The 12,945-nt window shown below is 55.2% G+C and overlaps 1 protein-coding gene across 3 annotated transcripts in view; it reads right to left on the bottom strand.

The window, feature by feature from the left end:
* IQSEC2 (IQ motif and Sec7 domain ArfGEF 2) overlaps nucleotides 1–10,065 on the bottom strand; it is a 269,869-nt gene extending 259,804 nt beyond the window's left edge. For all 3 annotated transcript variants that reach the window (XM_069209291.1, XM_069209293.1, XM_069209295.1), the window contains exon 1: nucleotides 7,747–10,065. In XM_069209291.1, coding sequence (XP_069065392.1) covers nucleotides 7,747–7,811 — 65 coding nt within the window. In that variant the 5' untranslated portion in view covers nucleotides 7,812–10,065. The remainder of the gene's footprint in view (nucleotides 1–7,746) is intronic.
* Between the last annotated feature and the right edge of the window lie 2,880 nt (nucleotides 10,066–12,945).

Raw genomic sequence — 12,945 nt, 5'->3', positions numbered from 1 at the left:
AAAGAGGGTTTGGCTACTTAGGAGAGAGGATAGGCTAGCAACACCTGAAGGAGCCTATCAGAAGGAGTCTCTGACGTCACCTGCTGGCCCTGGCCATTCAGAGCAGTCCAGTGTGCCAGCAGCACCTCTGTTTCCAAGATGGCAGAGGTCTGGAGCACACTGGAGGAGCTCTGGGCACCTCCCAGGGGAGGTACAGGTCAGGGGAGTGGTCACTCCCCTTTCCTTTGTCCAGTTTCGCGCCAGAGCAGGGCTGAGGGGTCCCTGAACCGGTGTAGACTGGCTTATGCAGAAATGGGCACCATCTGTGCCCATGAAAGCATTTCCAGAGGCTGGGGGAGGCTACTCCTCCCCTGCCTTAACACCTTTTTCCAAAGGGAGAGGGTGTAACACCCTCTCTCTGAGGAAGTCCTTTGTTCTGCCATCCTGGGCCAAGCCTGGCTGGACCCCAGGAGGGCAGAAACCTGTCTGAGGGGTTGGCAGCAGCAGCAGCTGCAGTGAAACCCCTGAAAAGGCAGTTTGGCAGTACCCGGGTCTGTGCTACAGACCCGTGGGATCATGGGATTGTGCCAACAATGGCAGGATGGCATAGAGGGGGCAATTCCATGATCATAGACATGTTACATGGCCATATTCGGAGTTACCATTGTGAAGCTACACATAGGTATTGACCTATGTGTAGTGCACGCGTGTAATGGTGTCCCCGCACTCACAAAGTTCAGTGAATTGGCCCTGAACAATGTGGGGGCACCTTGGCTAGTGCCAGGGTGCCCTCACACTAAGTAACTTTGCACCTAACCTTTACCAGGTAAAGGTTAGACATATAGGTGACTTATAAGTTACTTAAGTGCAGTGGTAAATGGCTGTGAAATAACGTGGACGTTATTTCACTCAGGCTGCAGTGGCAGGCCTGCGTAAGAATTGTCACAGCTCCCTATGGGTGGCAAAAGAAATGCTGCAGCCCATAGGGATCTCCTGGAACCCCAATACCCTGGGTACCTCAGTACCATATACTAGGGAATTATAAGGGTGTTCCAGTATGCCAATGTAAATTGGTGAAATTGGTCACTAGCCTGTTAGTGACAATTTGGAAAGAAATGAGAGAGCATAACCACTGAGGTTCTGGATAGCAGAGCCTCAGTGAGACAGTTAGTCATAACACAGGTAACACATTCAGGGCACACTTATGAGCACTGGGGCCCTGGCTGGCAGGGTCCCAGTGACACATACAACTAAAACAACATATATACAGTGAAATATGGGGGTAACACGCCAGGCAAGATGGTACTTTCCTACAATGGCCACTGGTGGTACGGTCAAAGTGGAGAGATGGGTCCTAGTTGTATGGTTAGCGTGGAGAGATGGCTACTGGTGGTACAGTAAAAGTGGAGAGATGGCCACAGGTGGGACAGTGAATGTGGAGAGATTGCCACTCGTGGTACAGTAAGCGTGGAGAGATGCATACTGGTGGTACGATGAGAATGGACAGCTGGACAATGGTGGTACTGTGAGACTGGAGAGATGGACACTGGTCGTACGGTGAGAGTGGAGAGGCAGTCACTGGTGGTTTGGTGAGAGCGCAGAGATGACCACTGGTGGCAGAGTGAGGGTGGCGAGATGGACACTCGTGGTAAGGTGAGAATGGGGAGACAGGCACCAGTGGTGGTACTATAAGCGTGGAAAGATGGCCACTGGTGGTACGGTGATAGTGGAGAGGCAGTCACTGGTGGTTTGGTGAGAGCGCAGAGATGACCACTGGTGGCAGAGTGAGGGTGGAGAGATGGACACTCGTGGTAAGGTGAGAGTAGAGGGATGTCTGCTGGTGGTACTGTGAGAGTGAAGAGATGTCCACTGGTGGTATGGTAGGCATGGAGAGATGGCCACTGGTGGGCCAATGATTTTTATTTTTCAACTGGGAGGGCGCTGCATTAAAAAGTTTGGAGACCACTGCCCTAGAGGATGGCACAATCAGTGCTGCTGTCCTCAGGGACCTACCCCTCATACCCCATGCCTTGGGTACTGTGGTACCCATTTACTAGGGTCTTATAGTGGCATGTAAGAGTACATACAATTGTGCCAAGCATCACAACAGTTTTAGGGAAACCTGGTTAGCAGGGGCCCTGGGCACTACCAACTTCTAGGACACATCAACATCAGGCAAAAAGTGAGGGCTAACCATGCAAAAAAAGGCCTCCTCTCACAGGTGTCTACGGGAGATGAGGTACAGGCCCGCCTTCAAAGACAGTACGTCATGCGCACACATAGATAAGAGTCTCACAATGGACGCCACAACAAACAAGCTCAACCATCCACTGGAAACCACGTAAACCGACGCAAAAAAAGGCGTACTTGGAGGTTTGGGTAATTCCATTACATGTTGCTAAAGGTAAGCTCCTACCACAGGTTTATGCAAAATGCAGAAGGTGACACTGTCCTCATGTTTTCTAATAAACCCTGGGAAACCCATGATAAGATGGAGGAAATGGAAAAAATATTTAACAATTATGCGAAGGTCTGTAGAACGAACATAAATGCAAAATCCAAATATTCTCTCTTACTGCATTGTCAAGGAGGGGAAGAGAACTTGGATACAATACCAGAGTGAAATTCTGAGGAACAGAGAACGTTAAGTGAATATGAACTCAAATAAGGGTGGGTTACTAGTTGCGTAGGATGTGCGGATGTTCTTATTACTGGGTGCAAGCACCATGTGTATCACTGGACCCCCTTAGGGCAACAAAGAAGGGCACCTCAAGGCGTACTCAGGGAAGGTCGTCTGAATGAGCAATCCCAGCTCACTGCCACACGAAACAACACTCAATGCACTGTTGCCCCGTCTGCGCTGTAGGAGGCTGGCCCTCCAGGTACAGTGCAAATCCAGGACAGTGTGCAGGGGGTCCAGGAAACCACACGTTGGTTTACAGGGGTAAAAGCTGGACCATCTAATGTTCTAATCTTTAAGGTAGCTGGTCGAGCAGATAGGCCAATCTTGCAGAAGTGCAAAGCATTTGTTGTACTGACAGTATCAATCATGCAACTCACACACTCAAAGGAATAACTCTAGACCAATGTATAAAAAATATGTCTGTTTTTTATGTAATTTTTAAGACCAAGGTTATCAAAATTGGTTAAGTACTTCTTGAGATATGGATTTTTAAAGTTTAATAAAAAAAATTATTTTGTGCATAATTACGCACCATAGGAATCAATGGAAAGTCACCTTTAAAAACACATATAAAATCACACAGTTGCTTTACCAAGTTCTTCTTTTGCAGGTTGGTCGAGGTCGTCGGTGTGCACACTGTGCCAGCTGGAGAAGTTTGTGTGCTCCTGGTCCTGGCAGAAGCAGGTCTCTGGGGCTGCTGTAGGGCCACGGCTGGGGATCTCTTGGAAAAGGTCTGTGCAGGAAAGTTTAGAGGTAGTTCTTTGAAGCCCCCTTGGAATGTCTAGGTTGCAAGCGGTGAGGGACCCTTAGGGCAGGTTCTTTGCTGCAGGGAGGCCGGGTGCAGAGCGAATTGGTGAGCCACGAGCTGTGTGCAAAGATGCTCTTTGGATCTGGAGGTAAGTTGCTTCCAAGGGTTGTTTGCAGGACAACGGGGCACTCTGGCAGGAGGTCCGGGGTGTTCCTGAAGACCCTCAACTGGGGCTTCCTCCTGGTCCTTTTTCAGCCCCCGGCAGGCTGGTTTTCCTGGTGTCTGACGTCAGCTGACCAGTACCCAGGGTACCGGTAGGGTTGAACGAGTGGAGGGCCCAGTGCCACCAAACTTGGCACACTTGCAGGGTTTGTCCTCGTGGTCATTGGTGTGTTGTCAGGTCCAGCTGTGACTTCCGGTTTGGGAGTTAGCGGCCGGTCAGGGAAACCTCCTCTCTGGAGGGAGTTCTTGGGCGACTGGCAAAGCCTGGAGTTCCTTTGGGTTCTTGAGTCCTGGGTGCAGCAGGCAGGGTTTGATGCCTTTTCTTTGTGCAGCAGTTCCACAGTTCTCGTGCCTTCGATCTCCTTGGTGCTGTTCTTCTTTGTGTCCTTCGAATCTGATTATCTGGTCTAGAGGTACCCACTAACTACTGAATTTAGTAGGCGTTTTAGGGAGACCTTGGCAGTGTCCAGTGGGACAATTACCTTTGGGTGGCTACACCCACTATAGTGACCACTTCCTGTGGGAAGGGTCACTTCCCTAACCCTGATTGGCTTTTTTCCTTCCATCTAAGATGGAGCAAAATGAAATGGAGTGTCCACCTCGTAGGCAACACCTTAGGGGTGGGGCATGACAGGTGGGCCACACCCCCTACTCTTTGTGTAGTTTCCCACCTTTGCTCCTGCCAAAAGTGGGGTTTGAAAGGGGTTGACCATCTGCTGCTAGCAGCAGGCCTGAGGGTTGAGGTTCAAATGTGGTAAGCCCTTTCAAGCTCGCCACCAGGGCGGTGCACATTCCTGAGGGAGGGGGTGTTAGCTCCTCCCCCCAGGAAGAACATTGTTCTACAAACCAGGGAGACAGGGCTCTCCCCCAAGGTTTGTATATTGGCCGTGTGGATGAGGCAGGCTGGCTGGAACCAGTTGGCAACCATGCCAGGATAGTTAGCTTTTGCAGGGGGGCACCTCTAAGGTGACCCCTGAGAACATTTAGGGAAACATCCAATACTGGTACCAGTTTGGATTTATCATTCTGAGTTGTTTGATACCAAACAACCCAGGGTTCAGAGTGTCCGTCATGTAGCTGGGAAACTCAAGTTGACCAGTGTCCAGCAAACGCATTTAAAATGGCTGCTCTGTTCACTCACAATGTCCCAGGTTTGGCAAGGACACAGAAGGGGCATATTGGTCATGCAGCTATGCCCTCACATACAATATGGAGCATCCTTCCTTAGGGTTGTAAGGCCTGCCAGAGGGGTGACTTATCTATATTGGATGCAGTGGGCAATGGACAGGGTACGCAGGCAGTGTATCATGTTGAGTTTGTCTTTTAGGTCTCCACCAGGACACTCGGCCTACAATGGAAGTGTTCGGTGCATCTGGATGCATGACCCTAGAGGGTGGCACAATCAGTGCTGCTGCCCCCAGGGGCCTACCCATAGTACCCCATGCCCTGGGTACTTCGGTACCCATCTACTCGGGACTTATAGTGGTAGCTAAGGGTGTATCCAGTTGTGCCAATGCATCACAACAGTATTAGGGAAAGAGCTCTGGGTCAGGGAACCCGCGAGCAGGGGTCCTGGGCACTACAACTTCTAGGACACATCAACATCAGGCAAAGAGTGGGGGCGAACCATGTTAAAAAGAGGCCTTTTCCCACATGCACCTTTTCTCTTAAAAAGGAAAAGTACATTTATTACACACACACACACATTAAACACTATACATTAACTTACAAATATATGTCAGATAAATGAAAATACTTTTGGTATCAGCCTCATATCACATTCACCCCTAGCGGGTCCTGGACCCCATAAGATATGGATATGGGTTTTTTGGGAACAGCAAATTCTACCTCAGTGTGAATGTTGCACCCCAGTTTGATACTGTGCAGTATCCTAAAGACAAACTGGAGCCAAGCTGTACATTTAGGGCCGGTTCTGCCTATATGTATAATAATACGGAGAAAACACCACATACTTCCCAGTAAGCACTGCATTCCTGCACTATGAACTCAGATTATGAAGCCTGCCCAGGTCAGCACCAATTCATGCCAAAGCACTTCTAAGACAGGCCACCCGTGCACAGACATTGATCAGGTTGTGCACAATGGTAGTCTCACCTGTGCAGCTGGCACATGTGCACACACATGTTCACATGTAACCAGCCCAGTGCCCCTTACCCTTGCTACACAGAAGCACACGTATCTTAAAAGGTGCAGACTGGCGGTTCACAAACACACAGTTCAATTCTGAGATTCTCTCACAATAAAAGTACAAAAAACAGTCAAAAGCAATCCTGGTAGACTAAAGCATCGGCCACTGCTGGCTGAAACTAGGGGCAGGAACATCCACCCCAAAACCAGAACACTCAAAGTACTCCCAGCAAGGTCTGCCAACAACCCCCTCTGCAGCCTGTCAGTAGAAGAGCTCAGAGGAAAAGAGATGGTCACTGAGGGGACAGCGAGGGCAAAGAGATGGTCACTCAGGGGACAATGCGGGTGAAGAGAGCTCACTGAGGGTCAGTGAGGTGAAGAGATTGTCACTGAGGGGACAGTGAGGGTGAAGATGTGGTCACTAAGAGGACAGTGTGGTGAAGAGATGGTCACCGAGGGGACAGTGAGGGCAAAGAGATGGTCACTGAGGGGAAAGTGAGGGTGAAGACGTGGTTACTGAGGGGACAGTGAGGGTGAAGACGTGGTCACTCAGGGGACAGAGAGGGTGAAGATGGTCACTAATGGGACAGTGAGGGCAAAGAGATGTTCACTAAGGGGGCAGTGAGGGTGAAGACGTGGTCACTGAGGGGACAGAGAGGATGAAGACGTGGTCACTCAGGGGCAGAGAGGATGAAGACGTGGTCACTAATGGGACAGTGAGGGCAAAGAGATGGTCACTAAGGGGACAATGCGGGTGAAGAGAGCTCACTGAGGGTCAGTGAGGTGAAGAGATTGCCACTGAGGGGACAGTGAGGGTGAAGATGTGGTCACTAAGAGGACAGTGTGGTGAAGAGATGGTCACCGAGGGGACAGTGAGGATGAAGATGGTCACTAAGGGGACTGTGAGGGCAAAGAGATGGTCACTGAGGGGGCAGTGAGGTGACAATGTGGGTGAAGTGATGGTCACTAAGAGGACACTGAGGGTAAATAGATGGGACAGTGAGGGTGAAGAGAAGGTCACTGAGAGGACAGTGTGGTGAAGAGATGGTCACTGAGGGGACAGTGAGGGTGAAGAGATGGTCACTGAGGGGACAGTGAGGGTGAAGAGATGGGACAGTGAGGGTGAAGAGAAGGTCACTGAGGGCACACTGTGGTGAAGAGATGGTCACTGAGGGGACAGTGAGGGTGAAGAGGTGGTCACTAAGGGCACTGCGAGGGCAAAGAGATGGACACTGAGGGTGAAGAGAGTTCACTGAGGGGACAGTGAGGGTGAAGAGATGGTCACCGAGGAGACAGTCAGGGTGAAGAGATTGTCACTGAGAGGACAGTGAAGGTGAAGAGATGGGACAGTGAGGGTGAAGAGAATGTCACTGAGGGGACAGTGTGGTGAAGTGATGGTCACTGAGGGGACAGTGAGGTGACGAAATGGTCACAGAAGAGACAGTGAGGGTAAAGAGATGGTCACTGAAGTCAAGAGATAGTCACTGAGAGGACAGTGAGGGTGAAGAGATGGGACAGTGAGGGTGGAGAGATGGTCACTGAGGGGCAGTGAGATTGAAGAGATGGTCACTGAGGGAACAGTGAGGTGAAGAGATGGTCACTGAAATGAAGAGCTTGTCAGTGAGGGGACGGTGAGGGTGAAGAGATGAGACAGTGAGGGTGAAGAGATGGTCACTGAGGGGCAGTGAGGGTGAAGAGATAGTCACTGAGGGGCCAGTGAGGGTGAAGAGATGGGACAGTGATGGTGAAGAGATGGTCACTTAGGGGCAGTGAGGGTAAAGAGATGGTCACTGAGGTGAAGAGATGGTCACTGAGAGGCCAGTGAGGGTGAAGAGATGAGACAGTGATGGTGAAGAGATGGTCACTGAGGGCACAGTGAGGGTGAAGACCTGGAAGAGGCTGGCCTGGGGTGTACAGCAGCGCCCCCCACTCCCCTTGCCCTTGCCCCCGACCCCCCCATCCTCACCAGTGACGGAGCTTCTGCTGTAGGAGGCTGGGGGTCTTGTCCGACGTGCACTGAAGACACCACATAGCTCCTCTCCCGATGCTCCTCTAACAGGCAGCCATTCTCATCGTCTTCTAGGCGCTTCTGCCCCGTCCTTGGTGCCTCCCGGGGCTAACCAACGTCCTTAGCATCGGTGAATTTCTGCCACAACAGCCCGACTGCCCTGTCCAGGGGCATGTCTGGGGGCCCCTGCCCTCAGTGTGAGAGGGGTCTCAGCCGGGGCTCCTCTAGCGCCTGGACCACCATGGCTTTCTCGAGGAGCTGCAAAGACACTTATACTGCCCAAGACAGCCCCCCCGGGGCTCGGGCACCTCTATGGCGTCTACGGCATAGCGCCTTGTGAGCCTATGATCCCTCTGTGGGCTCCTAGCGCCTACGATCCCACTGTGGCCTCTAGTGCCTATGGTCCCGCTATTGGCTTCTGGGGCCTATGATCCGTCTGTCCACCTCGTGAGCATATGATCCCTCTGTGCGCCTCTCCTGCCTATGATCCCTCTGTGGGCTTCTAGCGCCTATGATCCCTCTGTGGGCTCCTAGTGCCTATGATCTCTCTGTGGTCTCTAGTGGCTATGATCCCGCTATGGGCTTCTAGCGCCATGATCCCTCTATGGTCTTCTAGCGCCTATGATCCCTCTACTGGCTTCTAACGCCTATGATCCCTCTGTCCACCTTGTGAGCCTATGATCCCTCTGTGCGCCTCTAGTGCCTATGATCCCTCTGTGGGCTCCTAGTGCCTATGATCTCTCTACTGGCTTCTAGCGCCTATGCTCTCGATATGGGCTTCTAACGCCTATGATCCCTCTGTGCGCCTCTAGTCCCTATGATTCATCTGTGCGCCTCTAGTGCCTGTGATCCCTCTATGCGCCTCTAGTGCCTGTGATCCCTCTGTGCGCCTCTAGTGCCTGTGATCCCTCTGTGCGCCTCTAGTGCCTGTGACCCCTCTGTGCGCCTCTAGTGCCTGTGATCCCTCTGTGCGCCTCTAGTGCCTGTGATCCCTCTGTGCGCCTCTAGTGCCTGTGATCCCTCTGTGCGCCTCTAGTGCCTGTGATCCCTCTGTGCGCCTCTAGTGCCTGTGATCCCTCTGTGCGCCTCTAGTGCCTGTGATCCCTCTGTGCGCCTCTAGTGCCTGTGATCCCTCTGTGCGCCTCTAGTGCCTGTGATCCCTCTGTGCGGTTCCCAGCGCCTCGTGTGCCCGTCATCCATTGCACTCTCTCTCTCAAGGCCCCTCCAGTGCCTGTTAACACTCTCAACATCTCCTGCTCCTGAGCCTGCTCCTGCTCGTGCGCCTCCCCAGCTCACGCACCTCTAGTGCCTGTTAGCACTCTCAGCAGCTCTTGAGACAGAGAGCCCGTCTCTAGGCACATGTAGTGCCTGTTAGCACTCTCAGCAGCTCTTGAGCCGGCTAGAGCTCACGGCATGTCAGGTGCCCGCTACCATTCCCACCCCCTGCAGTGCCTGTACCCACTCTCAGGGCCTCTGGTGCCTCCCCCGGCTCTCTGCCCCTCTAGTGCCTGCTACCACTTTCAGCTCTTCTAGAGCCCGACAGACTCGTTTCTAGGCACATGTAGTGCCTGTTATCACTCTGTCTAGGTACTTGTGGTGCCTGTTAATACTCTCCTGGCCTCCTATGCCTCCCTAGTTTCCTGCACCTCTGGTGCCTGCTACTACTCTCAACTCCTCTTGAGCCTGACAGCCCCCTCTCTAAGCACCTATAGTGCCTGTTACCACCCTGTCTGGGCACATGTAGTGCCTGTTAGCACTCCCATCACCTTCGGTGTCTGTCGCAGCCTTCGTTTCACCTCTAGCGCCCACGCCACCCTCTTTGGGAGCCTTCTGCCACTCTTTGGACTTCAAGTGCCTGCTAGCAACCTGTTTCCTGGCGCCTATAGTGTCTACTACCACCTCTTGGACTTCCAGTGGCTGCTATTCTTCTCCTGGTACCTCTAGCGCCTAGCACCACCTGTGTGGCCCTCAAGTGCCTGCTGTCCCACTGTCCCCTCGCACCTCTAGCGCCTAGTACCGTCTATGTGCACCTATAGTGCCTGCTCTCCCTCTGTCCCCTCACACCTCTAGCGCCTACCACTGTCTCTGTGGACCTCTAGTGCCTCCTCTCCCTCTGTCCCTCTGTCCCCTCTAGCGCCTAGTACCGTCTATGTGCACCTCTAGTGCCTCCTCTCCCTCTGTCCCCTCTAGCGCCTAGTACCGTCTCTGTGGTCCCCTAGCGCCTATTACGCCCTCCCCCTTAGTCTCCTCTGATGTCCAGCAGTGACCTCCCCTGACCCACCGACCCCGCCAGGGAAGAAGACGCAGCCGCCCCCACCTCCCCTCCCCCTCAACTAAGCCCCCCACCCCTGGCAGCCCCCAAGGCCCCCACCCCGACGCCCCCACTAGGTGCTCACCCTGAGATCTCTCCCCCCAGGTCGAGTCCGCCCTCCGGGACCCGGAGCATCCGCGGTTGTCACTGGCACTGCGCAGAGAGGAGGAGGAGTGCAGGGCTGGGGGAGGGATGAGAGGAGAGGAGGGAGGAGCTAAGAGGAGGGAGGGAGGGGAGGAGAGAGAGATAGAGAGAAGGAGGAGTTAAGAGTAGGGAGGGAGGGGAGGAGGACCACTGGAGTAGAGAAGAAACAGTAGGAGGAGAGGAGGGAGGAGTGAGGGGCAGGAGGGAGGGCAGAAGGACCATGGGAGGAGAGAGGGATGGAGCTAGGGCGGGGGACTGGGGAGAAAGAACAGGAGGAGAAAGACAGAGGAGAGGAGAGAAGGAAAAGGAGGAGAGAGGAAGAGGAAATGAAGAACAGAGAAGGGACAGAAAGGACAGGAGGAGAGGAGAGAGAGGAGAGAAGGGACAGCAGGAGAGGAGGGACAGGAGGGGAAGGACAGAGGAGGGACAGGAGGAGAGAGGGAGAGGAGGAGAGGAGAGAAGGGGGAGGGGCCCCTCAGCGCAGTACCCTGGCCTGGGAGCTCCTGACTGAGTCCAGAGGGAGGGGGCCCTCAGCACAATACCCTGGCCTGGGAGCGCCTGACTGAGTCTGGAGGGGGCCCTCAGCACAGTACCTTGGCCTGGTAGCTCCTGACTGAGTCCAGAGGGGCCCCTTAGCACAGTACCCTGGCCTGGGAGTTCCTGACTGAGTCCAAAGGGAGCCCTCAGCACAGTACCCTGGCCTGGGAGCTCCTGACTGAGTCCAGAGGGGGCCCTCAGCACAGTACCCTGGCCTGGGAGCTCCTGGCTAAGTCCGGAGGGAGTGGGCCCTCAGTACAGTACCCTGGCCTGGGAGCTCCTGACTGAGTCCAGAGTGAGGGGGGCCCTCAGCACAGTACCCTGACCTGGAAGCTCCTGACTGAGTCCAGAGGGAGGGGGCCCTCAGCACAGTACCCTGGCCTGAGAGCTCCTGAGTAGGGGGGGGGGGCTCAGCACAGTACTCTGGCCAGGGAGCTCCTGACTGAGTCCAGAGGGAGGGGGCCCTCAGCATAGTACCCTGGCCTGGGAGCTCCTGAGTCTGGAGGGGGCCCTCAGCACAGTACCCTGGCCTGAGAGCTCCTGAGTCGGGGGGGGCCCTCAGCACAGTACTCTGGCCTGGGATCTCCTGACTGAGTCCAGAGGGGCCCCTCAGCACAGTAACCTGACCTGGAAGCTCCTGACTAAGTCCAGAGGGAATGGGGCCCTCAGAACAGTACCCTGGCCTGGGAGCTCCTGACTGAGTCCGGAGGGAGTGGGGCCCTCAGCACAATACCCTGGCCTGGGAGCGCCTGACTGAGTCTGGAGGGGGCCCTCAGCACAGTACCTTGGCCTGGGAGCTCCTGACTGAGTCCAGAGGGGCCCCTTAGCACAGTACCCTGGCCTGGGAGTTCCTGACTGAGTCCAAAGGGAGCCCTCAGCACAGTACCCTGGCCTGGGAGCTCCTGACTGAGTCCAGAGGGGGCCCTCAGCACACTACCCTGGCCTGGGAGCTCCTGGCTAAGTCCGGAGGGAGTGGGCCCTCAGCACAGTACCCTGGCCTGGGAGCTCCTGACTGAGTCCAGAGTGAGGGGGGCCCTCAGCACAGTACCCTGACCTGGAAGCTCCTGACTGAGTCCAGAGGGAGGGGGCCCTCAGCACAGTACCCTGGCCTGAGAGCTCCTGAGTAGGGGGGGGGGCCTCAGCACAGTACTCTGGCCAGGGAGCTCCTGACTGAGTCCAGAGGGGCCCCTCAGCACAGTTCCCTGGCCTGGAAGCTCCTGAGTCCAAAGGGGGCCCTCAGCACAGTACCCTGGGCTGAGAGCTCCTGAGTCGCGGGGGGTCCCTCAGCCCAGTACCCTCGCCTGGGAGCTCCTGACTGAGTCCGGAGGGAGTGGGCCCTAAGAACAGTACCCTGGCCTGGGAGCTCCTCACTGAGTCTAGAGGGGCCCCTCAGCACAGTACCCTGGCCTGGGAGCTCCTGAGTCCGGAGGGGGCCCTCAGCACAGTACCCTGGCCTGAGAGCTCCTGAGTCGGGGGGGCCTCGGCACAGTTCCCTGGCCTGGAAGCTCCTGAGTCCGGAGGGGGCCCTCAGCACAGTACACTGGCCCGAGAGCTCCTGAGTCGGGGGGGCCCTCAGCACAGTACCCTGGCCTGGGAGCTCCTGAATGAGTCCAGAGGGGGCCCTCAGCAAATTACCCTGGCCTGGGAGCTCCTGACTGAGTCCGGAAGGAGTGGGGCCCTCAGGGAGCTCCTGACTGAGTCCGGAGGGAGGGGGGCCCATCAGCACTGTACCCTGGCCAGAGAGCTCCTGGCTGAATCCAGAGAGAGGGGGACCTCAGCGCAGTACCCTGGCCTGGGAGCTCCTGGCAGAGTCCGGGGGGGCTCTCAGCACAGTACTCTCGCCTGGGAGCTCTTGGCTGAGTCAGGGGGGGCCCTCAGCACAGTACCCTGGCCTGCACAGTACCCTGGCCTGGGAGCTCCTGACTGAGTCCAGAGGGAGGGGGGCCCTCAGCACAATACCCTGGCCTGGGATTTCCTGACTGAGTCCAGAGGGGCCCCTCAGTACAGTACCTTGGCCTGGGAGCTCCTGACTGAGTCCAGAGGGAGGGGGCCCTCAGCATAGTACCCTGGCCTGGGAGCTCCTGACTGAGTCCAGAGGGGCCCCTTAGCACAGTACCCTGGCCTGGGAGTTCCTGACTGAGTCCAGAGGGAGCCCTCAGCACAGT

The sequence above is a fragment of the Pleurodeles waltl genome, chromosome 10 (genome assembly GCF_031143425.1).
Source record: "Pleurodeles waltl isolate 20211129_DDA chromosome 10, aPleWal1.hap1.20221129, whole genome shotgun sequence".
NCBI lineage: Eukaryota > Metazoa > Chordata > Amphibia > Caudata > Salamandridae > Pleurodeles > Pleurodeles waltl.
Note: the sequence above shows the minus strand (reverse complement) of the source record. Positions and strands in the feature narration are given on the sequence as shown.